Genomic DNA, 25,963 nt, shown 5'->3' on the forward strand with positions numbered 1-25,963 from the left:
ATAATAAGCAGGCTGCTGCCCAGCTTCAAGCTTGCTCAGTTACCTAGAATTCTGTTTTCATGATATCTGTAGTAATAGGAATTAGCTCATTTAAATGAATGGAGCTTATTACATTTCAAGAGCAGTAGCTCAAGAAGTTGTTTACATGGGGGAGATCATGGAGCTAAAAAGCTGGGTTCAAATTCTGCTCTGCCATTTATAAACGAAATGACCTTGGCCAAGGTTACTTCTCTGAGCTTCCATTTCCTCATCTGCAGTCTTTCCCTAGACTGGTATGAGGACTAAATTCAATAATCCTATAAAAACCCTTAGCGGAGCACCTGGCACATGACAGCCATCCAATAAAAGCGTGTGACTAATAATATTAATAAAGAAATGGAAGACTAGAAGTCATTGCAAATAGTTTAAATGCTCATAAGCTTTCAGGCTGGAAGGGATATCAATGACCTGAACTCTTTTCTTATAGTAGAAGATCAAGGAGCCCAGAGAGAATTTAATTGTCCTGATCTGCAAGCTCTGAGAACAGGGGCCACTTCTGTCTCTGTCCCCTTCCCTGTGCCTGGCTCACAGTAGGCGCTCACTGAGTATTTGCATCGTGGAAGGTGTTGTCGGACTCAAGACAGCAGCACAGCACGGTGGTTGACGGTGGGTGTTGGGGCCCAAGAGCCCTGGGCAAGAGCCCTGCTCTACCACTTGGGTAAGTGACTTAACCTCTCTAAGCCTCTGTGAAATGGGAAAAGTGTCCGTACTTCCCTCATAGGGCTGCTTAGGAGGGTTATATGAGAAATGGAGGCAAAACCTAACTCAAAACAAAACACAACACAACAAAAAAATAACCAACAAAGCGTTAGGTCTTAAACTCTCAATAACTTATCTAAGATCACCTAGTTAATTAGTAAGAGACTTGAGAACCCAAGTAGCATGCCTTCTAGCCAGGATATTTTCTTCTAAAATTAAAAAAAAATCAGGGGGCTTCCCTGGTGGCACAGTGGTTGAGAATCTGCCTGCCAATGCAGGGGACACGGGTTCGAGCCCTGGTCTGGGAAGATCCCACATGCCGCGGAGCAACTAGGCCCGTGAGCCACAATTACTGAGCCTGCGCGTCTGGAGCCTGTGCTCCACAACAAGAGAGGCCGCGATAATGAGAGGCCTGCGCACTGCGATGAAGAGTGGCCCCCACTTGCCACAACTAGAGAAAGCCCTCGCACAGAAACGAAGAACCAACACAGCCATAAATAAATAAATAAATAAATAAATAAATAAATAAATAAAATAAACCCAAAGTTTAAAAAAAAAAAAAAGTAAGCTGGAAAAAAAAAAATTAGGGTGCTCTAATGTTATCTAATGCTTCATTCTTATTCCTAAGCACTTTTTTTTTTAACGTTTTTATTGGAGTATAATTGCTTTACAATGGTGTGTTAGTTTCTGCTTTATAACGAAGTGAATCAGTTATACATATATCACCGTATCTGTTCCCTCTTGCATCTCCCTCCCTCCCACCGTCCCTATCCCACCCTTCTAGCTAGTCACAAAGCACTGAGTTAATCTCCCTGTGCTATGCGACTGCTTCCCACTAGCTATCTGTTTTACATGTGGTAGTGTATATACGTCCATATATACACTACCACTCTCTCACTTTGTGCCAGCTTACCCTTCCCCCACCCCGTGTCCTCAAGCCCATTTTCTAGTAGGTCTGTGTCTTTATTCTCATCTTGCCCCTAGGTTCTTCATGACCTTTTTTTTTTTTTTTAGATTCCATATATTTGTGTTAACATACGGTATTTGTTTTTCTCTTTCTGACTTACTTCACTCTGTATGACAGAATCTAGGTCCATCCACCTCACTACAAATAACTCAATTTCGTTCCTTTTTATGGCTGAGTAATATTCCACTGTATATATGTGCCACATCTTCTTTATCCATTCATCTGTCGATGGACACTTAGGTTGCTTCCATGTCCTGGCTATTGTAAATAGAGCTGCAACGAACATTGTGGGACATGACTCTTTTTGAATTATGGTTTTCTCAGGGTATATGCCCAGTAGTGGGATTGCTGGGTCATATGGTAGTTCTATTTTTAGTTTTTTAAGGAACCTCCATACTGTTCTTCATAGTGGCTGTATCAATTTACATTCCCACCAACAGTGTATGAGGGTTCCCTTTTATCCACACCCTCTCCAGCATTTTTTGTTTGTACATTTTTTGATGATGGCCATTCTGACCAGTGTGAGATGATATCTCATTGTAGTTTTGATTTGCATTTCTCTAATGATTAATGATGTTGAGTATTCTTTCATGTGTTTGTTGGCAATCTGTATATCTTATTTGGAGAAGTGTCTATTTAGGTCTTCTGCCCATTTTTGGATTGGGTTGTTTGGTTTTCTGATATTGAGCTGCATGAGCTGCTTGTAAATTTTGGAGATTAATCCTTTGTCAGTTGCTTCATTTGCAAATATTTTCTCCCATTCTGAGGGTTGTCTTTTCGTCTTGTTTATGGTTTCCTTTGCTGTGCAAAAGCTTTTAAGTGTCATTAGGTCCCATTTGTTTATTTTTGATTTTATTGCCATTTCTCTAGGAGGTGGGTCAAAAAGGATCTTGTGATTTATGTCATAGAGTGGTCTGCCTATGTTTTTCTCTAAGAGTTTGATAGTGTGTGGCCTTACATTTAGGTCTTGAATCCATTTCGAGTTTATTTTTGAGTGGGGTGTTAGGGAGTGTTCTAATTTCATTCTTTCACATGTAGCTGTCCAGTTTGCCCAGCACTGCTTATTGAAGAGGCTGTCTTTTCTCCACTGTATATTCTTGCCTCCTCTATCAAAGATAAGGGGACCATATGAGCGTGGGTTTATCTCTGGGCTTTCTATCCTGTTCCATCGATCTATATTTCTGTTTTCATGCCAGTACAATACTGTCTTGATTACTGTAGCTTTGTAGTATACTGTGAAGTCAGGGAGCCTGATTCCTCCAGCTCCGTTTTTCTTTCTCAAGATTGCTTTGGCTATTCGGGGTCTTTTGTGTTTCCATACAAATTGTGAAATTTTTTGTTCTAGTTCGGTGAAAAATGCCAGTGGTCGTTTGATAGGGATTGCATTGAATCTGTAGATTGTTTTGGGTAGTAGAGTCATTTTCACAGTGTTGATTCTTCCAATCCAAGAACATGGTATATCTCTCCATCTATTTGTGTCATCTTTAATTTGTTTCATCAGTGCCTTATAATTTTCTGCATACAGGTCTTTTGTCTCCTTAGGTAGGTTTATTCTTAGGTATTTTATTCTTTTTGTTGCAATGGTAAATGGGAGTGTTTTCTTAATTTCACTTTCAGATTTTTCATCATTAGTGTATAGGAATGCAAGAGATTTCTGTGCATTAATTTTGTATCCTGCTACTTTACCAAATTCATTGATTAGCTCTAGTAGTTTTCTGGTAGCATCTTTAGGATTCTCTATGTATAGTATCATGTCATCTGCAAACAGTGACAGCTTTACTTCTGCTTTTTCGATTTGGATTCCTTTATTTCTTTTTCTTCTCTGATTGCTGTGGCTAAAACTTCCACAACTATGTTGAATAACAGTGGTGAGAGTGGGCAACCTTGTCTTGTTCCTGATCTTAGTGGAAATGGTTTCAGTTTTTCACCATTGAGGACGATGTTGGCTGTGGGTTTGTCATATATGGCCTTTATTATGTTGAGGTAAGTTCCCTCTATGCCTATTTTCTGGAGGGTTTTTATTATAAATGGGTGTTGAATTTTGCTGAAAGCTTTCTCTGCATCTATTGAGATGATCATATGGTTTTTCTGCTTCAGTTTGTTAATATGGTGTATCACATTGATTCATTTGCGTATATTGAAGAATCCTTGCATTCCTGGGATAAACCCCACTTGATCAGGGTATATGATCCTTTTAATGTGCTGTTGGATTCTATTTGCTAGTATTTTGTTGAGGATTTTTGCATCTATGTTCATCAGTGATACTGGTCTGTAGTTTTCTTTTTTTGTGACATCTTTGTCTGGTTTTGGTATCAGGGTGATGGTGGCCTCATAGAATGAGTTTGGGAGTGTTCCTCCCTCTGCTATATCTTGGAAGAGTTTGAGAAGGATAGGTGTTAGCTCTTCTCTAAATGTTTGATAGAATTTGCCTGTGAAGACATCTGGTCCTGGGCTTTTGTTTGTTGGAAGATTTTTAATCACAGTTTCAATTTCAGTGCTTGTGATTGGTCTGTTCATATTTTCTATTTCTTCCTGGTTCAGTCTCGGAAGGTTGTGCATTTCTAAGAATTTGTCCATTTCTTCCAGGTTGTCCATTTTATTGGCATAGAGTTGCTTGTAGTAATCTCTTAGGATGCTTTGTATTTCTGCAGTGTCAGTTGTTACTTCCCCTTTTTCAATTCTAATTCTATTGATTTGAGTCTTCTCCCTTTTTTTCTTGATGAGTCTGGCTAATGGTTTATCAATTTTGTTTATCTTCTCAGAGAAACAGCTCTTAGTTTTATTGAGCTTTGCTATCGTTTCCTTCATTTCTTTTTCATTTATTTCTGATCTGATCTTCATGACTTCTTTCCTTCTGCTAACTTTGGGGTTTTCTTGTTCTTCTTTCTCTAATTGCTTTAGGTGTAAGGTTAGGTTGTTTATTTGAGATGTTTCTTGTTTCTTAAGGTAGGATTGTGTTGCTATAAACTTCCCTCTTAGAACTGCTCTTGCTGCATCCCATAGGTTTTGGTTCATCGTGTTTTCATTGTCATTTGTTTCTAGGTATTTTTCGATTTCCTCTTTGATTGCTTCAGTGATCTCTTGGTTATTAAGTAGTGTGTTGTTTAGCCTCCATGTGTTTGTATTTCTTACAGATTTTTTCCTGTAATTGATATCTAGTCTCATAGCATTGTGGTCAAAAAAGATACTTGATACGATTTCAATTTTCTTAAATTTACCATGGCTTGACTTGTGACCCAAGATATGATCTATCCTGGAGAATGTTCCATGAGCACTTGAGAAGAATGTGTATTCTGTTGTTTTTGGATGGAATGTCCTATAAATATCAATTAAGTCCATCTTGTTTAATGTATCATTTAAAGCTTGTGTTTCCTTATTTATTTTCATTTTGGATGATCTGTCCATTGGTGAAAATGGGGCATTAAAGTCCCCTACTATGATTGTGTTACTGTTGATTTCCCCTTTTATGGCTGTTAGTATTTGCATTATGTATTGAGGTGCTCCTATGTTGGGTGCATAAATATTTACAATTATTATATCTTCCTCTTAGATTGACCCCTTGATCATTATGTAGTGTCCTTCTTTGTCTCTTGTAATAGCCTTTGTTTTAAATTCTGTTTTGTCTGATATGAGAATTGCTACTCCAGCTTTCTTTTGATTTCCATTTGCATGGAATATCTTTTTCCATCCCCTCACTTTCAGTCTGTATGTGTCCCTAGGTCTGAAGTGGGTCTCTTGTAGACAGCATATATACGAGTCTTGTTTTTGTACGCATTCAGCCAGTCTATGTCTTTTGGTTGGAGCATTTAATCCATTTACATTTAAGGTAATTATCAATATGTATGTTCCTATTACCATTTTCTTAATTGTTTTGGGTTTGTTTTTGTAGGTCTTTTCCTTCTCTTGTGTTTCCTGCCTAGAGAAGTTCCTTTAGCATTTGTTGTAAAGCTGGTTTGGTGGTGCTGAATTCTCTTAGCTTTTTTCTCTTTTTCCCCATAAGGTTTTAATTTCTCTGTCAAATCTGAATGAGATCCTTGCTGGATAATCTTGGTTGTAGGTTTTTCCCTTTCATCACCCTAAATATGTCCTGCCACTCCCTTCTGGCTTACAGAGTTTCTGCTGAAAGATCAGCTGTTAACCTTATGGGGATTCCCTAGCATGTTATTTTTTGTTTTTCCCTTGCTGCTTTTAATATTTTTTCTTTATATATAATTTTTGATAGTTTGATTAATATGTTTCTTGGGGTGTTCCTCCTTGGATTTATCCTGTATGGGACTCTCTGTGCTTCCTGGACTTGATTAACTATTTCCTTACCCATATTAGGGAAGTTTTCAACTATAATCTCTTCAAATATTTTCTCAGTCCCTTTCTTTTTCTCTTCTTCTGGGACCCCTATAATTCGAATGTTGGTGCATTTAATATTGTCCCAGAGGTCTCTGAGACTGTCCTCAATTCTTTTCATTCTTTTTTCTTTATTCTGCTCTGCAGTAGTTATTTCCACTATTTTATCTTCCAGGTCATTTATCCATTCTTCTGCCTCATTTATTCTGCTATTGTTTCCTTGTAGACAATTTGTAATGTCATTTATTGTGTTGGTCATGATTGTTTGTTTGCTCTTTAGTTCTTCTAGGTCCTTGTTAAACGTTTCTTGTATTTTCTCCATTCTATTTCCAAGATTTGGGATCACCTTTACTATCATTATTCTGAATTCTTTTTCAGGTAGACTGCCTATTTCCTCTTCATTTGTTAGGTCTGGTGGGTTTTTACCTTGGTCCTTCATCTGTTGTGTGCTTCTTTGTCTTGCCATTTTGCTTAACTTACTGTGTTTGGGGTCTCCTTTTCACAGGTTGCAGGGTCGTAGTTCCCGTTGTTTTTGGTGTCTGCCCCCAGTGGCTAAGGTTGGTGCACTGGGTTGTGTAGGCTTCCTGGTGGAGAGGAGTAGTGCCTGTGTTCTGGTGCATGGGGCTGGATCTTGTCCTTCTGGTGGGCAGGTCCACGTCTGGTGGTGTGTTTTGGGGTGTCTGTGACCTTATTATGATTTTAGGCAGCCTCTGTGCTAATGGGTGGGGTTGTGTTCCTGTCTTGCTAGTTGTTTGGCATAGGGTGTCCAGCACTGTAGCTTGCTGGTCGTTGAGTGGAGCTGGGTCTTGGCGTTGAGATGGAGATCTCTGGGAGATTTTCGCCATTTGATATTACATGGAGCTGGGAGGTCTCTGGTGGACCAATTGTCCTGAACTTGGCTCTCCCACCTCAGAGGCACAGCCCTGACACCTGGCTGGAGCACCAATAGCCTGTCATCCACACGGCCAAGTCCACGTCGCTGTGGGGCTCCCTGCATCGTCCGAGGGCCTGGCGGCTGCGGCGCAGCCAGACTGCACTAAGAATTTTTTTTAATGCAGGATATTCTTTGACTTTCAACGCCCTTTAAATTCTCAAGTATTTTGCTTTTCCATTTAGAGAAAGACAGGGAAATATCTAAGTATGGCAATGTGTTAAACACTCACACATACACACAAACACACACTCTGCTTACACATACTCCTCTTAAAATGCACTTTTTGCATCAGTATTTTCTATAGAAAGATATAGTATTTGCTTAACAATCAACGGAAGCCATAAAACTCTAACATTTCTATCAGTGGTAAAACCTCAATATATCAAGTCATATGCCCAGGCTCCTTTCTGAAGACTTAATATCAAGGTGTCATCATTATCCATAATACGTTTTTGAATCAGGTCTTAAAACTTAATGTGGCTTTTATGCCTGGAGATAAGGCAGGATTTGGGGTTGGCAAGTTACAGTGGCACACACGAGGACTGTTGGTTGAGCCTAATTCTCTAGGATGATTTAAAACCTTAATTAGCCCTGAAATTTATTATTCAGGATAGCCTCCTCCTCGCCATTTTGCACTGTGAATGCGTGACAACCTAGGAAGGCAGACAACACTGGAGTGAATCAGGGTTCCATTAGGAGATCTTTTTTTTCATTCTGAAACACACAATGTGAACACGGGTTAAAAGACAAAGCTTTGCTCTAAAAGAGAATGGGCTGTGAGTTGAAAGTTATATGACTGGAAGTCTTGGCAGAGAGACAAAAACTGAGAATGGAAGCTGCAGCTTCAAGAATCCCTATGCTGTGGCTGTCAGCCTGGCTAAACCGTGGTCCAGCTCCTGTACCATTCCTTCAGAAACCTACTAGGTGACTGGTTAAATAATGTGGAAAAGAAATCATGGTCTTTGTAAATGAGTATTGCATGATTGGTCATGGTTTCTTATTTTACTCCTTCTAGATAATATTTGCATTTTAATAGTACTTCCAGAGGCTTAATTCAGGAGGTCCCTCACCATGTTAATTGTGAGCCTCAATCTGGTTAATTACTGGTTTATCAGCAGGTTATTGGCTATTGGCTCTCCTAGGACTTTCTTTATGGCCAATGGGCATTTGAAAGGAGGACCACAGGAGTGAGCCAGTGGCTTTCCAGTATTGCCAATGGCAGGAGTGAAAAGCGGGGGCTGGCTACAGGTTGTGGGTCTACGGCTTTCCCTGGCCTTCTATGCATTTCACAGGCATTGTGTTTGGTGCCAGAAGATTCTGTCATATGTCTCTCCATTGTAAGGGGCATAAACTAAATGTCCCACGGGGGTCCACAAACTGTTCCCTGCAATGGTATTATGGGAGTGGCAGAGGGGATGCAAGAAGACACAGACACTGACATAGAAACAGCCAGGCAAGGCATGCAGTCACAGCTCTGAGGTAGTAAATCTCTCTTGAAGGAGGCAGGGTGGGGGCTATGTGTCTTGGAAGAGTTGACATTTAAGCAGAGACTTGAGATATGAAGAGCATTGCCACAGTTGGAGAGGAATGGAAAGGGCACCCAAAAGAAGAAATAGCTTGACAAAAGCACAGAGTTGTGAGGGTGAATTGGGTGTCAACATGAATCGAAATGTGTTGCCCCCAAACTCTTATGTTGAATGCTTAAACCCCATGTAAAAAGATGTGAAAAAAGAGGGAAGAAAAGTGAAGGGAAAGAATACAGAAGACCTAGTTTCTATGTTGTTGATTCCCAACAATAGATCCACAGAGAATCTCTCTCCCACACCTTCCCCCGGCTCCAGGAACACCCAGAGTTGTCCATCTCCTGCTGCCACCAGTAGCAGAACCGGTCCATTTTACTCAGTGAGCCCACTTTGATTCCTTCTTCCAGGTTTTAGGTTTAAAAGCACAGGGAAAGACCACATTTCTAACCAAAGATGAAAGAGAAAAGGGTTTCTTTGAAACTGATCAAATGCAATTAAGGCAGAATATCCAATTCACACACCTTTGATTAACCTTTACCTAGAGAGAAATGATTGGTGATTAAGAATTAGATGAGGTGAATAATCATATCAGGAATCTGCTTCCAAGAAATCTCTTTCAGCACTAGAGAAAAAGCTGATAAAAAACAATCATGGCTGTAATAGTGCCTTTTAAGGAGAATAATTAACTTGTAATAAGAATTTTGGCCTCGACTTAAGCCCTGTAAAATAACCCTTTTTCATTAACTTCAAGTTCAATTAGCGTCAATAATGACTGTTCATTTAGAAGTAACCCAGCATCAAGCTCCCTGATGACTGAGCCTGTGACTGCTCAGATTCCAGCTACAAGGCCCTCAGCCTTTGCTGCCAAAGGAGCTGCACAGCCCCAAAGTGGGAGGCTTGGAGTGGACACATTGCAGGACAAGGGAGAATTTGGTCCTCTGAAATATGGAAGTTTCATATGATGCTGAAGTTTGTAGGGACAAAAAAAGAAGGAAGAAGAGGAAGATGAGGAAGAAGAGAGAGGGGGAAGGAGCAGCCACTGCCATCTCCAGTGGTCTACTAAACTTCATATTTGATGTCCAAGAGCCTATGTAACAGCATGACAGTGAAATTTCTCCTGTCTTCAGCTGAGTTGAATTGGTAATCCAGATGTTCTCTGGGATTGTCCTAAGTGAAGGGAAAGCACCCCTACAAGATATGACCCAGAGGGAATCAAGAGCCTAATATGAAACCTTCTGCCCTTTCTATAACTCCAAAAATTAAAAATGATGATGTGACTACCCAGCAGGCATTTTCCCCCTTCCTTCTTGCTAACAGAGCCTCAACTCTGATCAGGTTTGGGATATCTATGTACTTTAAGAGCACTGCTCTAGACCTGGGAGATGACAACTGAACAGTTTAAGCCAATGGTTATTAAAGTGTGGTCCCTACACTAACGGAGTACTTGTCAGTAATGCAAATTCTCAGGCCCTACCCTAGACCTACTGACTCAGAATCTCTGGGGATGCAGCCCAGCAATGTCTGTTTTAACAAGCCCTCCCAGTGATTCTGATGCAAGGTCAAGTTTGAGACTATGTGAATTGTGTTATTTCCTCTTGATTTAGGCATAGTCATGTGAAGTAGCCCTAACAAACGGGACACAAGGGGAAAACCACTAGCAGCCTTTGTAAAAGTTTTCCTTTCTCTTATGAAGGAACAAATGACAAACTCTTGCCCTTTTTCAGCTTCATGTGAAGGTGCCTGGAGCTTCTGCAGCCACCCACCCTAAGGAAGGCAGAGTAGAAAGACAGAAAGGACCTGGGTCCTTTAGTTTATCATGTGCTCCTGAATTAACCAACCCTAGAGACACACCAACTCTTGACTTCTCATTATACAAGATCGTTCAGCTACTTTTAGTTGGGTCTTTGTTACTTGCAGACAAAAGCATTTTAACTGATTTCAATGAGAATAAGCATAATCATGGTACAAATAACATCTAGAGATGCACTTACCATGTGCCAAGTGCTGTGGTGACTGCCTCATGTGCAGCATCTCAATTCATCTTCACGGCTGGCCTCGCCTCCTCATTGACCTAAAATCCTCACTATTAGCAACACTTTGCTGGAAGGCTGTAGTCAACATGCACTTACTGACCTGGGAGTGTTTGAGGGGCCTGGCCCACTCCAATTTCCCTGTCTTGCCCAGATAATGGGTCTTTCCCAGATACATCTACCCTAAGGGTAGGCCAACTCATCCATTCATTCATGTATTAGATTTCAGAGGAGGAGAAAAAGGTAAGGGGAGGAAAGCATCTGCATGGAGTGCCACCCAAGGGATGTCACTGAAAATGGGCTGCCTAATAGAGAGCCCTGGACACCTGATGGCTATGGACCAAAGAGTGACTGTGTAGTGGACCAGGGCAGGTGGCCAGGGCCACACATCAAGCCATCCTTGCCTTTTATCCCAAACTTGTTAGCTTCTAAGGACTGCGGTCTGCTCCTCTCTCTTCCACACTCCTTTATCCTTGGCCCATAGTTCTTAAATATCCAATATTTAAACACATTTTTTTTTAATTTTAAGGAAATTTCAATTTATTTACTTCAAAGTAATTTTTCTAGCACCCACTATGGTACCTTGTATGTAGTTGGTACTTCTATCAATGTCTGTCCACAGTCAACATGAAAATCAGAAGCTGTAATGCATCCAAACTGTAGTAACCACATGCCCTTGACCAGGCTCCACAGAAGGTCAACGAAAAGTATACACAGGATGCCCTGAAAAATGAAGGACCTGGTGCTGTATTTCCTTACCACTCTGCCTCATCCTTCAACCTGTCCACCTCGAGAGAGAATTGTAAGGAGAGAAGAGGGCATCCTACTATGATAGGTAAAGGAAAAACAAAAGACAAAGCAGGAAGGAGAGAGGGATGGGAAATGAGTGACCTAGCTGAGGAATATATGGATCTGAGAACTACTGGATTCTCATCTTACCCCACAGGCCTCTGTAAAATTACAATCAAGTGTCTTTTTCTAAAAATAATTTTTGCTTATAATAGGGATGGAAAGGAAGCACAAGCTTGAAACAAGAAAGAAACATTCAGGCTTAGAAACCTAACCCCAGTTAGGGGATCCCAATCCCAGTTCAGTCACTTACTAATTGCCTGATCTGGGCAAGTTACATAACCCCCTCAGAGCCTCACTTGTGAAACAGAGATTAAAATATCCATCTTTTGCAGCTGTGAAAATTAAATGAGAGAATGACTATAAAGTACCTGGCATATAATAGATGTTCAATAAATGTTAGCACCATGTGTCTTATTTCTCCAACTTCCTCCTCCTCATCATTACCTTATGTAAAGTCAAGTCGATACTCTCTGTACCAGGTAATGCTTGAGAACATCTAAGCAAATTGCTGGGAAATTTTTCTCTTTGAAAGGGAGGAAGAAGAAGATAAACTAAAGAAAATTCAACTTTGACTGCTGTATCTGCTATTTGTGCAAACTCAGTTCAAACCACAAATGAAAACTGAGTGCCAGGAGAGGAGTCCCAACTTCAAGTCCACCCACCAGGTCTGAAAACCCTACTTCATCTGATTACATTATCTGCCAAGCAGCTCTGTCTCTTGCTGAGAATCACTGCTTTACTTAATAAAAGCTGCAAAACAAACAGTGGGGCTGTCCAGGGAACTGAGAATTTAGCTATTTAATATTTCCTCCCATAAATATAAATGGTTGCTTTCCTCTAGAGAAAGTTTGTATCCCTCTGATCTCTGAAGGATTGGAGAAGGTGCCAAGAGGATCGTCATATTTTCTGGTGAACATTCCCGATCACCTTAATCTCTTCACTGACAATCTTCTGATCTGACAGAAATAGAGATTATTGTGTCCCTCAGTTTATAAAGTATTAGGGGAAGGGTGAGTGGATCAGAGAGAAGAACAGAACACAAAAATCATCAGGGAGACAGAGGGGAGGGGGAAAGGGAGAATTACTTTTAATACAGTTGCATAATCCATAATTCAGCAAGCTTTTCATTTCTCTTATCTTCTAAAAAACAGGAAATTAAGCCTAAGCAAAGTGCATAATTTATGAGTCTCTGTGCCGATGATTCCCAAATCCCCATGCCTAACCCTGACTTCTTATTTGAGTTCTAGTCCCGCATTTCCAATTGCCTACAGAATGTTGCTGCCCGGAATTGGTTATCATCTCAACTCCCCATGCACCAACGGAACTCAACTCTTCCTCCCAAATTTCTTTTCTTCCCCAATTCTTCTTTCCTATCAAATGAACCATTGTTATTCTAATCTTACTGGTAAAAAGTTCTAGAAAAACTTGGATTCCTCCCTCTTTTGCCTCTGACACCAAAGTCTGTTAAGTTTTTCTGGAGTCATCCTTTTCTCCACCATCCCACTTTCCAAATCTTCCCCCACCCTCCACTCCAGATTACAGACTCCAGTCTCTACATACTAATCCAGACTGCACACCATTACCAATTTCATTTTCCTAAAATGCTATTCACATCAGACCTATTGATGCCTGCCTATTTCTTGCCATGAGGAGGTTAAACATTCTTACTTGCTCTCCAAGGCCCTCCTGTCATGTCCTGATCCCATCTTGTCCATCCAACTGTACTTTCCAACACAACATTTCTTCTCCAAACAGAGAAGTCCCAGTAGAGCATGAGGTTCATATTAGGTAATCCAGGAGGACTGGTTGAGTTAATCAAACTGAATTGAGCAACCTTCACTCCATGCTCCCTGTTCCATGCTCCCCACTTGGAGTGGTCTCCTTCTTTCATCCTGACTATCCAAATCCTACTCATCTCCAGGACCCATCAAGCCTCAGCTCCATCAGGAAGTCTCTACTCACTAACCCCCTACTCACTGTTCTTTGCTCTAAGGCACTTAGCCTTTACATCTACACCCTCTTGTATCATTTCTAATTAAATAGCTGGTGTAATGCTTAATAGGGCTTTCAATTTTACAGAACACTATTCTACATATATAATCTTATTGGAGCCTGTCAACAACCCTGTGAGATTGGAATCATCCCCTGCACTTCACTAGGACTCAAAAGAGCTTAAATGAAGATCATGAAGTTAATTGATGCTGGTGTCAAGTCTTGAATCTCCAACTTTTGACTCCAAATCCTATATTTTTGGTCTTCCTTATTAAACTATAAGTTCTTTAAAGTCAGGGACCACATTTTATGATTATTATCTTTTACCCTATAGGACTTTACAAAGTTCTAAACACACAAGAGGTCTCTATGATTATCTGCTTAATGGAGAACAATGTTAAGGAAATAGTCAATAAGCCATTAAGAAGTATATATGCATGCATATATTCTTCATGCATTGGAAGAATTAATACTGATAAAATGACCATGCTACCCAAGGCAAAATATAGATTCAAGGAAATCCTTATCAAAATACCAATGGCATTTTTCACAGAACTAGAACAAATAATTTTAAAATATGTATGGAAACACAAAAGAACTCCAATCACCAAAATGATCTTGAGAAAGATCAGAGCTGGAGGCATCACTCTCTCTGACTTCAGATTATGCTACAAAGCTACAGTAATCAAAACACTATGGTACTGGAACAAAAACAGACACATAGATCAATAGAACAGAATAGAGAGCCCAGAAATAAACCCATGCACTTAACGGTCAACTGATCTATGACAAAGGAGGCAAAAATATACAATAAAGAAAAGACAGTCTCTTTAATGAGTAGAGCTGTGAAAACTGGATAGCCACATGTAAAACAATGAGATTAGAACATTTTCTCACACCATATACAAAAATAAACTCAAAATGAATTAAAGACCTAAATGTAAACCAGAAACCACAAAGCTCCTAGAAGAAAACATAGGCAGAACACTCTGACATAAATCATAGCAATATTTTTTGGATCTGTCTCGTAAGGCAAAGAAAACAAAAGCAAAAATAAACAAATAGAGCTAATTAAACTTAAAAGCTTTTGTACAGCAAAGGAAACCACTGACAAAATGAAAGACAACCTACTGAGTGGGAGAAAATATTTGCAAATGATATGAATAATAAGGGGTTAATACCCAAAATATATAAGCAGCTCATACAACTCAATATCAAAAAAACAAATGACCCAATTAAAAAATGGGCAGAAGACCTGAATAGACATTTTTCCAAAGAAGACATACAGATGGCCAACAGGGACATGAAAAGATGCTCAACATCGCTAGTCATCAGGGAAATGCAAATCAAAACCACAATGAGGTATCACTTCACACCTGTCAGAATGGCTATCATCAAAAAGACCAAAAATAACAAATGCTGGTGTGGATGTGGAGAAAAGGTATATTAGTTAGAGGTAAACAATTCTTATCATAATCTGCTAGTTACCAAACATATAAGAATCAGAAAAGGTTATCATTTCCTATCACTGCTCTGTGAAATTCTAATTAACCCTGCAACTGTTTATAGAAATAGGATCTTCCCAGTAATGCTTCAAAACCAGCCCTGGAAATAGGTTTGAATCACAGAATTTTAATAGGAAAGGGATAGTAGAGATTAGAACTCACTTATTTCACATGACAGAAACTACAACTGAGAAAGTTTAGGTGATTTGCCTAGGTTCAAATAGGACAAGTCAGCATATCCTAAAATGAAAACCTAATCCCATGACTCCTGGTCCAAAACTCTCTTCCCTCCTTCCACTGCCTCAACTTACGTAGGTTTTCAAACTTCATAGTTAATTATAGAAATAAGGACTTTTTCTGCTATGAAAGTAAAAGATCTTATAGTGAATATCTTAAGAGTTTAGAAATAATCTTCATGACTTAATTAAAATTATTTGACATTAAAAAAGAAACAAAGAAAAGATTTGCTGGATCCATATGGAACTCTTAGGAAATGCACAATGGGATGGCACTGATTTTCTGATGACTTTAGCTCTTTGAGCAAATAGGCTGCTTTAGTCTACAACATTTAAAGCTTTCTTTTGGGTTCTTTGCTTAATTGTATTTTATAAAGGATAAACTCTAATTTTGAATATAGCTAAATTTCAGCAAAGATGATATAAAAAAGAAGGAACAAAAAAATAGTTAGGGGAACCCTTTTATTAATAAAACAACAATAATACTAAAATAGAAGATAATAATATTTTCAGTCCTTTAACCATGTGGCAGGTGCTGTACTAAACTCTTCTTTTACTTATCTCATTTACTCCTCATAAGGACCCTATAAAGCAAGTGCTATAATGATCTCTATTATTACATAATCTCTATTTTACAGATGAGACTTCCAGGAGCAGAAAAATGTTATTGTCTCACTACTTTATGAACTTCTAAGTTCTGGAGTTGAGTACCAGCACCAGAACTAACTTCAGATTCTATTTTCTTAACACAATGCAATGATGTGTCATTTCAGAAGTAAATGGGTTAACTAATGTTTATAGTTCTTTAAAACAAAAACAAAAACAACAAACACCTTTCAGAGCCTCTACTCTAAAAGGGACGCTGCTGCTTCTGATGATAATTGAGTATGAGGTAGAGTAAAGAATGACACCCTCCACAGGCTGAAGGATTATATACTTCTATCAGGATTTACAACTGGAGCAAGATAATTCTCCCTCCTTCTGTTTTAACAGTAAAACGTCTTTAGTAAAATGGGGATAAGTGATTCAAGTAAAAATGCATATATATAATATTTTGTATTTAATCAAAGGACAGGACATGTGGATTGTGGGTCTTTCTCTGGAATGCTACCAAACCACACCACGCAGATATAAAAAACCCAAACACAATTTTGTGTCACAAAATACTTTCTTGATATTATCAAGTGTTCTCATTACTTATCAGGAATCACTTACCACTTCATTCTATTCTGATTTTTCAGAATGCTTTTTCAAAACATTTTCTGTTTTCTGAAATGTAAACATCACTGCTTATGCTGGTCCCTTAAAAGTGTTTATGATTCTCATTGGTCAGAATCTTCATGTAAATTAGACTTAAGTCTAAACTATGTTTCTAAATATTTAAGGACATAAATAATCTCTAGCCATCCTGGCTGTCATTTTAAGCTATTTGACATTTATTGTTCTGAAGAGAAGAAAGGTCAGATGTATCAAATCTGCATTTGTACCTCTTGACATTTTTCTCCAACCAGAGTCTTCCAAACTATGGTATTAAGACTAATACTATGAAAGGAAGGAAGGAAGGAAGGAAGGAAGGAAGGAAGGAAGGAAGGAAGGAAGGGAGGGAGGGAGAGAGGGAGGGGAGGTGTGAGGGGAGGGGACTAGAAGGGAAGGAAGGAAAGAGGGAAGGGAGAAAGGGGAGAAACCTTTCCCTGTAGCACATTTCTGACCTTAGCTGCCCATTGTGACACATGCGTATTCAGTGCTTTCCTCCTCAGCTGCATTTGTAAAGCAGATGTGTGGGTACAGAGGGGCTGGAGCATGAAGGGAAAGGCAGGATCTGTGGAACGGAAGGGGATGCATGGCTTCGTGATCTATTTAGCATGACCTTTGCTCATACTTCATGGAATGGATTGAAACCATCTGTCCCCACTCCTGGGCTCTCCATCCTTCATCTCTGCATGGCCCTCTGCACATCTGTCCTCTCTCCAGTCACCCCTGCCTGTTGTTCTGCCCATTCCTACCTCTAAGTTGCTGTATCACAAAGATTCCCAGTTAAGAGCCTCAACGTGCTCCACAATGATCAGATCACAGCAGCAGCAGTTGTCCTCATTTGAAGGACACCCCTTAAGAGGAGAAGGCGTCAGGAGGAAAGAAGCATAGTGAGCACTCTGAAACCCAGAGTTTATGAGGAAAATTGACAAGGGAGGCTAGAACGTCTGTTTCCTTCACAGCACTCATCATCTTTTCTTATTATATATGTATTTGTTAATTTGCACACTCAATATGCTTCCCTCCACAGTCTATAAACCCCATGAGGGCAAAGCCTTGGTCTGTTTTATTCATTGCTATCTGTGCATCACCTACCACAGTGTCTGATATTCTGCAGCTGCTCAATAATTATTTGTTGAATTAACAATTTTAAAAAAAAGAAAAGAAAAAGGTGAGAAAAAGAAAGAGAAAGAAAAGAAGGAGGAGACAAAGGAAATTATCCAGCACATGTAGGATAACTGACTTCAAACATTTAAAGGGCCCTCATATTGGAGAAAGGACACTACTTGGGGAACGAATAACAGTCACAAGGAGGAGCAATAAGACATAACGATTATAGGGGTAGAGTTAAACTGGTTGGGATTCAAATACCAGGTCCTTCTCTCCTTAGCTATGTGACCTTGGCCAGTGACTTAACCTCTCTGAGACTTAGTTATCTGGGAATAACTAATAAAATGGGAATAATAATAAAATCAACCTTATTGTGTTATAGTGAGGACTAAATACAGTAATCTGTAAAACTGTTCAATGGTAGCTGTTACCATTAGTATTAAGTTACGGAGGAGTAGAATTCAGCCAGTATTAAATATTTTTCCACAGATCTGTCCAGCAAGCACAGGGCAGCCTCATAAAATAGTGATTCCCCATCTCCCAGACATATTTTAAAAGCTGAAATGGCAGGAACACTATTAAAGAAGAGACTGCAGAAGCAGACAGAGCCTGGATGGAATGGCATCTGAGGCCTGTATAAGAGTCTGCAATGCCTAGATTGAGTGGTCTTGCTACACAATTATCCCCTTTCTTTCTGGTACCTGAAGCTTCCTTTCTCTTTAGCTTTTCCCCTTCTGATTTTCAACATTAAGAAGTTTCATCTATCCTTAACACACCCTTTCTTCATTCTGCTGAACCCTCTAACATCACTGACATCTCAGTCTCTTTCTCTTCTCTTCTTCCTTTCACAGATAGACTCCTTGAACTACTACGTAAGCACATTTTGCTCCAATTTCTCAGCACTGCCTCTAAACTTCCTTGTGCCTATGCCTGCTCTCCAGAAGGCTCTTGGTCAAACACAATGACCTTTCTACTCCATCTATGGAACATCTGTCTCCCTCAGTTTCCATGACACCACACAATCCAGCGGCCTCTCTTCCTTCTTGTAAGAAAGTTCTTTCTGATAACATCATTGACTCCATTCTACTGCCTAATTATGAACTTTCTTAAATCTTAGGTATGACCTTCCTTCCATGTAAATAGCTCCCACATCCATATCTTCTGTCTGGACCTCTCACTTGTCCCTGCTTCCAATCCATATCTCCATGTGCATACCAGATAACCTGATCCTCAGATGGATGCCCACTACAACTGTTATCATGCTAGCCACTCTCCCCCAGACCAGATCCTCATTCTAACTGTCTGCTTTATCAGTAACACTACCAGTCTACAGCGTCCCCAGCCCAAAACCTTAGACCTCTGACTTCTTCCTTTTTGTTCCCCTCACATCTCGGTGTCTCTGAGTCCCTCATTCCTGAGCCAGTGGGACAGCCTCTCAGGGCTCAGATCCAACTACCAGCCCTCCCTGTGGTCCAGGCCTGAAACCCATGACCAAACTACATTTCCTAAAGAATCTTCAGTCAATGTGCAATCAACATGCATCACCCCTACTCAAGAACTAAACACTTTGATTTCTTCAGCATCAAATGTAAATTCTTGACTCAATAAGGCAGTCCCACATCTAATTCAGAGTATCTGACTCAGTACCCATCCCCTCAACCCCCAATACTCCTTAGACCTTTCTGTTCTGGCTAGTCCTACTTTCTTACATACACACACACACACACACACACACACACACACCCCCCACAGAGTCAGTCTGTCTCTCTCTCTTTCTCTCTCTAACCAGTTGTTCTTCCTCTGGGCATTATTTTCTGTTATTGCCCCAACTTGAAAGGTCCTTTGCCCTTCTCTTTTTCAAGTCTAATTATGTACTCACTCCAAGACCTCTCAAATCACCCCCTTCTGGACGTTTTTTCTAACTCACTTCTATCGTAATCCCAAAAGAAAACCATCATTCTCAGTAGATATCCTTTGACTTAACTCCCTGCCAAAAGGTAATAAGTTTATTCTTTCTAAAATTTCAGAGGTATAATTTCCTGTCTCAGGGGAACTTCACCCCTCCTATCATGCACTGAACAAGTGGAGCTCATCAGACTGTAAAGGAATGGTTTTTGGGACCTGGAGGTACAGATTGAACCTGTCCCTAATCACCCCAGCAGGAACTGACCTCTCCAAGCCTCCACTGAACCACTATAACCACTTGCATCATTTGTTCACCATTCAAGTGCTACCTTTCACTGGAGTTATTTATTAGCATGCCTTGTCTGCCTTTTCTCCCCAGCTAGTTGTGAACTCCTGCTGGGAGAAAGAGATTGTATTTCATTCAACTTGGTAAGTGCTCAGTAAAAAAACAAACGAATAAATAGCATTTCCTCAAGCAAAAGTCCAAACTTATAGGTATCCATAAAAAGAATCCCTTTGTCTGATTTCTCTTTGGTGAGCCCTCTCATCTATATCTATATGTGTCTCTGGAAACAAACCAATATGACTCTGATCTCCAAATTCATCATACAGATGCCCAGCCATGATGGAGTACTCAACAAGCACTGGATTAACCCTTCTGTCATAAAAAGCTGTAAAATTATAAAAAGCTGACAAAATATATGAAAAAACTGTTTTTATTGGATAATCAGTAGCACACGATTATAATCCTTGAGAGAGGGAAAATAAAATGCGGTAGGCCTTAGCACTGCCCTGATTTTCTGCCTGGAGGCATTAACCACACCCTGATACAGGAAGGAGAGATCCAAATAGAGCGTGGTGGTCTCACAGGCCTGAGGTAATAGACAGCAGAGTTTGGGAAGGCTGATGCAGCTTGAATTATCAGGGAGCAAACCAGAGAAGGAACATCTAGATGGAGAGAGATAAAACACTCCATAAAACTGCACAGAGGTCCCCTTGAGTCTTTGGCTGAGTATTAAGCTGCATTCATAGGATGAGATTACACAAGGCTGGGTAAAGAATAGCTACCAGGAAAAGAACATCTTTGAGGGAAGTGCAAGCTGAAAAACTTCTACAGCTCACACAGAATTGGGAAATGTTTAAGTGCTTAATAACAAGAGTAGAAAACCTCATTGAACACTTGAGGCTTTCAGTGGAGACCGTAGAAAGGCCAAATCTTAAGACAACACCTAAATTAACCATAGAATAAAGCCTCCTCTAAACTCCTTTAGTAAAACTTGACAATAATCCTCGAAAGTATCAAATTGATGGGCAAGTAAATTAACTGCCTGGCAAACAAAAGTTAACAGTCTTTAAATGAAGACAACAAAATCCACATACTAAACAATGTAATATTTGTAATATGCAACATCCAATAAAAAATTACTAGGTATACAAAGAAGCAGGAAAATGTGACATTTAACCAAGAGAAAACCTGATGAATAGAAACAGACACAGAAATGACAGAAATAATTTAATTAGCAGAAAGGAACTTAAAAAATTATTAACAGTCAATGTTTACTGAGTGCTTATTAGTGCAAGGCACTACTGTTTTAAGAGTTTTAGGTATTATCTCATTTATTCTCACAATAGCCCTCCAAGAGAGATAATCTCTTTGTACCATTCTGAGGAAACTAAAGCACAGAAAGGTTAATAAGTAACTTGCCTACGATCAGCCCAGCTTGTAGGCATTAAGGCTAAGATCTGAACCCAGGAAGTCTGATTCTAATGGCTGTGCTCTTTCCCATGGTACCAGACTGCCTCAGAAAGAACTTTAAAGCAGCTATTATAAATGTGTTCAGGACTTTTAAAAAAACATAAACATAATGAGGAGAGAAACATAAATGGAAGTAGATATTCTAGAGCTAAAAAAATATATAATATCAAAACTGAAAATATATTAGATGGGCTGGTTTATCAGCAGATTAGATGCTGTAGAAGAAAAGGGAATGAACTTTGGGCTTCCCTGGTAGTGCAGTGGTTAAGAATCCGCCTGCCAATGCAGGGGACACAGGTTTGAGCCCTGGTCCGAGAATATCCCACATGCCATGGAGCAATTAAGCCCATGCACCACAACTACTGAGCCTGTGCTCTGGAGCCTGTGAGCCACAGCTACTGAGCCCACGTGCCACAACTACTGAAGCCCATGTGCCTAGAGCCTGTGCTCCGCAACAAGAGAAGCCACCGCAATGAGAAGTCCCCGCACTGCAATGAAGAGTAGCGTCTGCTCGCTGCAACTAGAGAAAGCCTGTGCACAGCAATGAAGACCCAACGCAGCAAAAATAAACAAATAAAAAAATAAATAAATTTATTTTTTTAAAAAAAGGGAGTGAACTTTAAAACAAGCAAAAAAATCTATCCAGACAAAAGTGGAGAAAGAGGGCTGAAAAAAAATTAATAGACCCTTAATGAAATGTGGGAATACATTAATTGTATAACATAATTGTAATTAGATTCTTAGGAATAGGGAGCAGAAAAAATGTTTGAAAAATTTCCAAATATGATGAAAAATATAAACCTACAGAACCAAGAGTTGCTCAGCAAATCCCAAGCAAGAAAAACATAAAGAAAACCACAATACACATAATAATCAAATTGCTGAAATCCCATGATAAACACAAAATCCTAAAGCAACCATGGGTTGGTAGGGAGGGAAACAGAAGGGGAAATACAGATAAAAATTTCTCTGACTTCTGATCAGAAACAATGCAAACCATGTAACAATAGGACAACACTAAAGTGCTATCAACCTAAAAGTATATCCAGTGAAAATCTTCAGAAATAAAAGCAAAATAAAGACACTTTCAGCAAACAGAATCTGAGCAAATTTAAATACAGAAGAATGGTACAACACTAAATATTAATGGATGAAAGAAAATATTGTAGATGGAAAGTGATTCAAAAAGGAACAAGGAACTTCTACTACAGCCAAGATGGAGTAAGCCCACTAAATCCTAATATCCTACAGCTGACAACCAAAAACTCTGGACAAAATACAAAAACAACTATCAAGGGACTCTGAAAAGTAAATAAAACCAGGAATATTGAGGAAGAAAGTCGAAACTTGGAAAAGCAACTCATAAGGATACCTGGAGAAATCCTTTCTTTCTGGCCAAAAGGCCAGGAAAAGGGCCCTGTGATCCAGAGAGTATGGAGGGAGATCTCCACTTCTTTGCTTGTTCTTCTCTTTTTTTCTCACTTCACGATAAGCCCTCAAGAGAGTCAGCTTAGCTGGCGGTGTCAGCAGCCAAAATTCTAATAGAAACCCTGTAAAAAACACATCTTTCAGGCCAGAAGACTGCGTAAAAGGGACCCCTTCAGGCCAAAGAGTACGGAGGGAATCCTTGTTTTGTTTCTCTTTATCTCTCTGTTTTGCCTGAAGGCAACCCTAGTTGCGGGAGTTGTGCCACAGTAGTACAAGTGGGTAAAACTGTGAGTTTAAGGAAAATCTAGAAGAGGAGAGAGATGGAGAAGGAAATATGTTAATTCTGTAAAGAAAATGACCCAAGGTTCCAGCTCACCTGTGAGCAGCACTTGTGTGGACAGACTCAAAGCAACAAAACAAAGGCTTTAAGAACAAAACTAAGGTTTAAACCACACTCAAATGTCAGACCAAACAACATAATGTTCAAATTTTCCAGGATGCAACCTAAACCTACTCAATATGTAAAGAAGAACAAAAATAGTGACCAATTCTTAAGAAGAAAGATAATCAACAGATGCCAAAAACAAGATGATCAGTTGCTGAAATTATCAAAGACTTTAAAGAAGCTGTTATACCTATGTTCCATGAGGTAAACATAAACATTCTGGAAAAGAGATGGAAAGGTGGTTCTCAGTAGGTAAATAGAAATTTTTTAAATGAAAAATTTAAACTGAAAAATATATCTAAAATAAAAAATTATCACAAAATGGAGATGACAGAGTAAAGATTCAGTAAACTTGAAGACAGATCATAGAAACTGTCCAATCTGCAGAACTGAAAGAAAAAAATTTTGAAAAAATAAATTAGCAGAGCCTCAAGAGTATGTGAGACAATATCAAAAGGTCTAATAGTTGTGCAATTAGAGTACCATAGGGAAGTAGAAAGATATTGGTGCAGGGGGAAAAAAATGAGGAAATAATGGCTGCAAAACTCCCCAAATATCATGGAAGACCTAAACTTACAGATCAAGAATCTCAATAAATTGCAAAGAGGAGAGAATCAAATAAAATTTCATGCACAGATTCATGATAATAAAACTTCTGAAAACCAATGACAAAGGAAAAATCTTGAAAATAGCTACATATAGGGAAGAACAATTTAATGACAGAATGCTCACCAGAAACTATGAAAGACAGGAACAATATTCTTAAAGAGCAAAAAGAAAAGAACTGTCAACCCAGAACTCTGTGCCCAGTAAAAACATTCTTCATAAATGAAGAGGGAATAAGGACATTCAGATAAGGGAAAAACTAAGAGAATTTGTTACCAGAAGGCCTGTTCTAAAAAAAATTCGAAAGGGAATTCTTTAGATTGATGGAAAATGATAAAATAGGGAAATTTGGAGCTTTAAGAAAGAAGGAAAAACAAAAGAAATGGTATGTATCTGAGTAAATATAAAGGACCAGTTTTCTCCTCTTAAGTTATTTAAAATACGAATAACTGCTGAAAGAAAAAATTATAAATATTGCCTAGCAGGATTTCAAGTTATGTAGATATAACACATATGACAACTATAATATTAACGGGGTGGGTAAAGGGACATATATAGTTGTAAGCCTTCCATATATTACTTGAAGTAGTAAACTGTCAACTCAAAATAAACTGTGAAAGTCTATACATATATAAAATCCCAAGAGCAAACACTAAAATAACAATACAAAGAGATGTAGCAAAAAAATAGATAAATTAAAACTGAAAAATATTCAAGTAACTCAAAAGGTGCCAGGAAAGGGACAAGAGAAGAATAAAAAACAGAGAGAGAGAATAATAATGATAATAATAATAATAAAAATGGTAGATCTAAATCCAACCATATCAAATATAACATTAAATACAAGTGGTTTAACACACCAAGTAAAAGATAGACATTGTGAGACTGAATTTTAAAAAAACACATAAAATCCAACCATATGTTTTCAATAAGAAATATACTTTAAATAAATATATAGATTAAAAGTAAAAGGATAGAACAGATATACCATGTAAGCACTAATCAAAAGAAAGCTGAATGGCTATATTGATATCAAAGAAACTTCAAAATACGAATATCATTAGAGATAAAAAGAGATATTGCATAAAATCAAAGAGGCAAATTATGAAGAATACATACCAATCCTAAACGTGTAGGCACATAATAACAGAGCTTCAAAATAACAGAGCTTCAAAATAGAGAAGCAAAACATGATAGAATTGAAAGGAGAAAGAGGCAAACAAAAACCTAGAGACTTCAGCACTCCTCTATTGGTGACACATATAACAAACAGACAGAAAACCAAGGATATAAAAGACCTGAACAACACTATTAACAAAATTGACCTAATTGACATTGATTGAACATTCCACCCAACAATAACAGAAAACATGTTATTTTCAAGTATACATGGAAATTCAGCAAGATAAGGGTCATAAAATAAACCTTAACAAATTTTAAATTATTGAAAGCAAACCAAATATATTCTCAGACCATATCAGAATTGAACTAGCAATCAGTGAAAGGAAGGTATCTGGAAAATCCTCCAAATATTAAGAAATAAAACATACTTATACATAACCATGGGTCAAAGAGAAAGTCAAATGGAAAATCAGAAAGTACTTTAATTGAATGTAAATGAAATTTCATTACAACATAATGAAATTTGTACGATGCAGCTAAAGCAGTTATTAGGGGAAATTTTAGCATTACATGATTTTATTTGAAATAGAGGGAAAAAATCTCAAATCAATGATCTTAAGAAACTAGAAACAATTAGAGCAAATTAAACCCAAGGCAAACAAAATGAAGGAAAGATAATAAAACCAGAGCAGAAATCAATGAAATTTGAATAAGAAAAATAATATAGAAGAAATCAATATCACAAAAGTTTTTTTTTTAATTCAATAAAATTGGTAAATTGGTCATTCTCTAGCCGGAATGATGACAAAGAAAAGAGAGATGATGCAAATTACCAGCATCAAGAGTAAAAGAAGGGACATCACTACTGACCCTACAGACATAAAAAAAATAAGGGAATATTATGAACAACGTAACTTGCATTAATTCAACAAATTAGATGAAATGAACCAATTTCTTTAAGGATACAAACAAACTGCTAAAATTCACTCAAAAATAAACAGATAATCTGAATAATCCTATAATTATTAAATAAATCTACTTAGTAATTAAACACCCTCCAGCAAAGACTACACCAGGCCAAGATGGCTTCAGTAACAAATTCTACTAAAAATAATTGAAGAAAGAAAAAACTACAATTCTCTTCCAGGAAAAAGAAGAGGGAGCACTTCCCAACTCATTTTATGATCCCAGCATTACCTAGACCCTAAAGCTTGTCAAAGAC

At 38.6% G+C, this 25,963-nt stretch overlaps 1 protein-coding gene across 1 annotated transcript in view; it reads right to left on the reverse strand.

The window, feature by feature from the left end:
• ALK (ALK receptor tyrosine kinase) overlaps window positions 1-25,963 on the reverse strand; it is a 756,061-nt gene that overhangs the window by 717,723 nt on the left and 12,375 nt on the right. The window contains exon 2 of the mRNA XM_061210871.1: window positions 11,204-11,208. Coding sequence (XP_061066854.1) covers window positions 11,204-11,208 — 5 coding nt within the window. The remainder of the gene's footprint in view (window positions 1-11,203; window positions 11,209-25,963) is intronic.

The sequence above is a fragment of the Eubalaena glacialis genome, chromosome 14, assembly GCF_028564815.1.
Source record: "Eubalaena glacialis isolate mEubGla1 chromosome 14, mEubGla1.1.hap2.+ XY, whole genome shotgun sequence".
Classification (NCBI taxonomy): Eukaryota; Metazoa; Chordata; class Mammalia; order Artiodactyla; family Balaenidae; genus Eubalaena; species Eubalaena glacialis.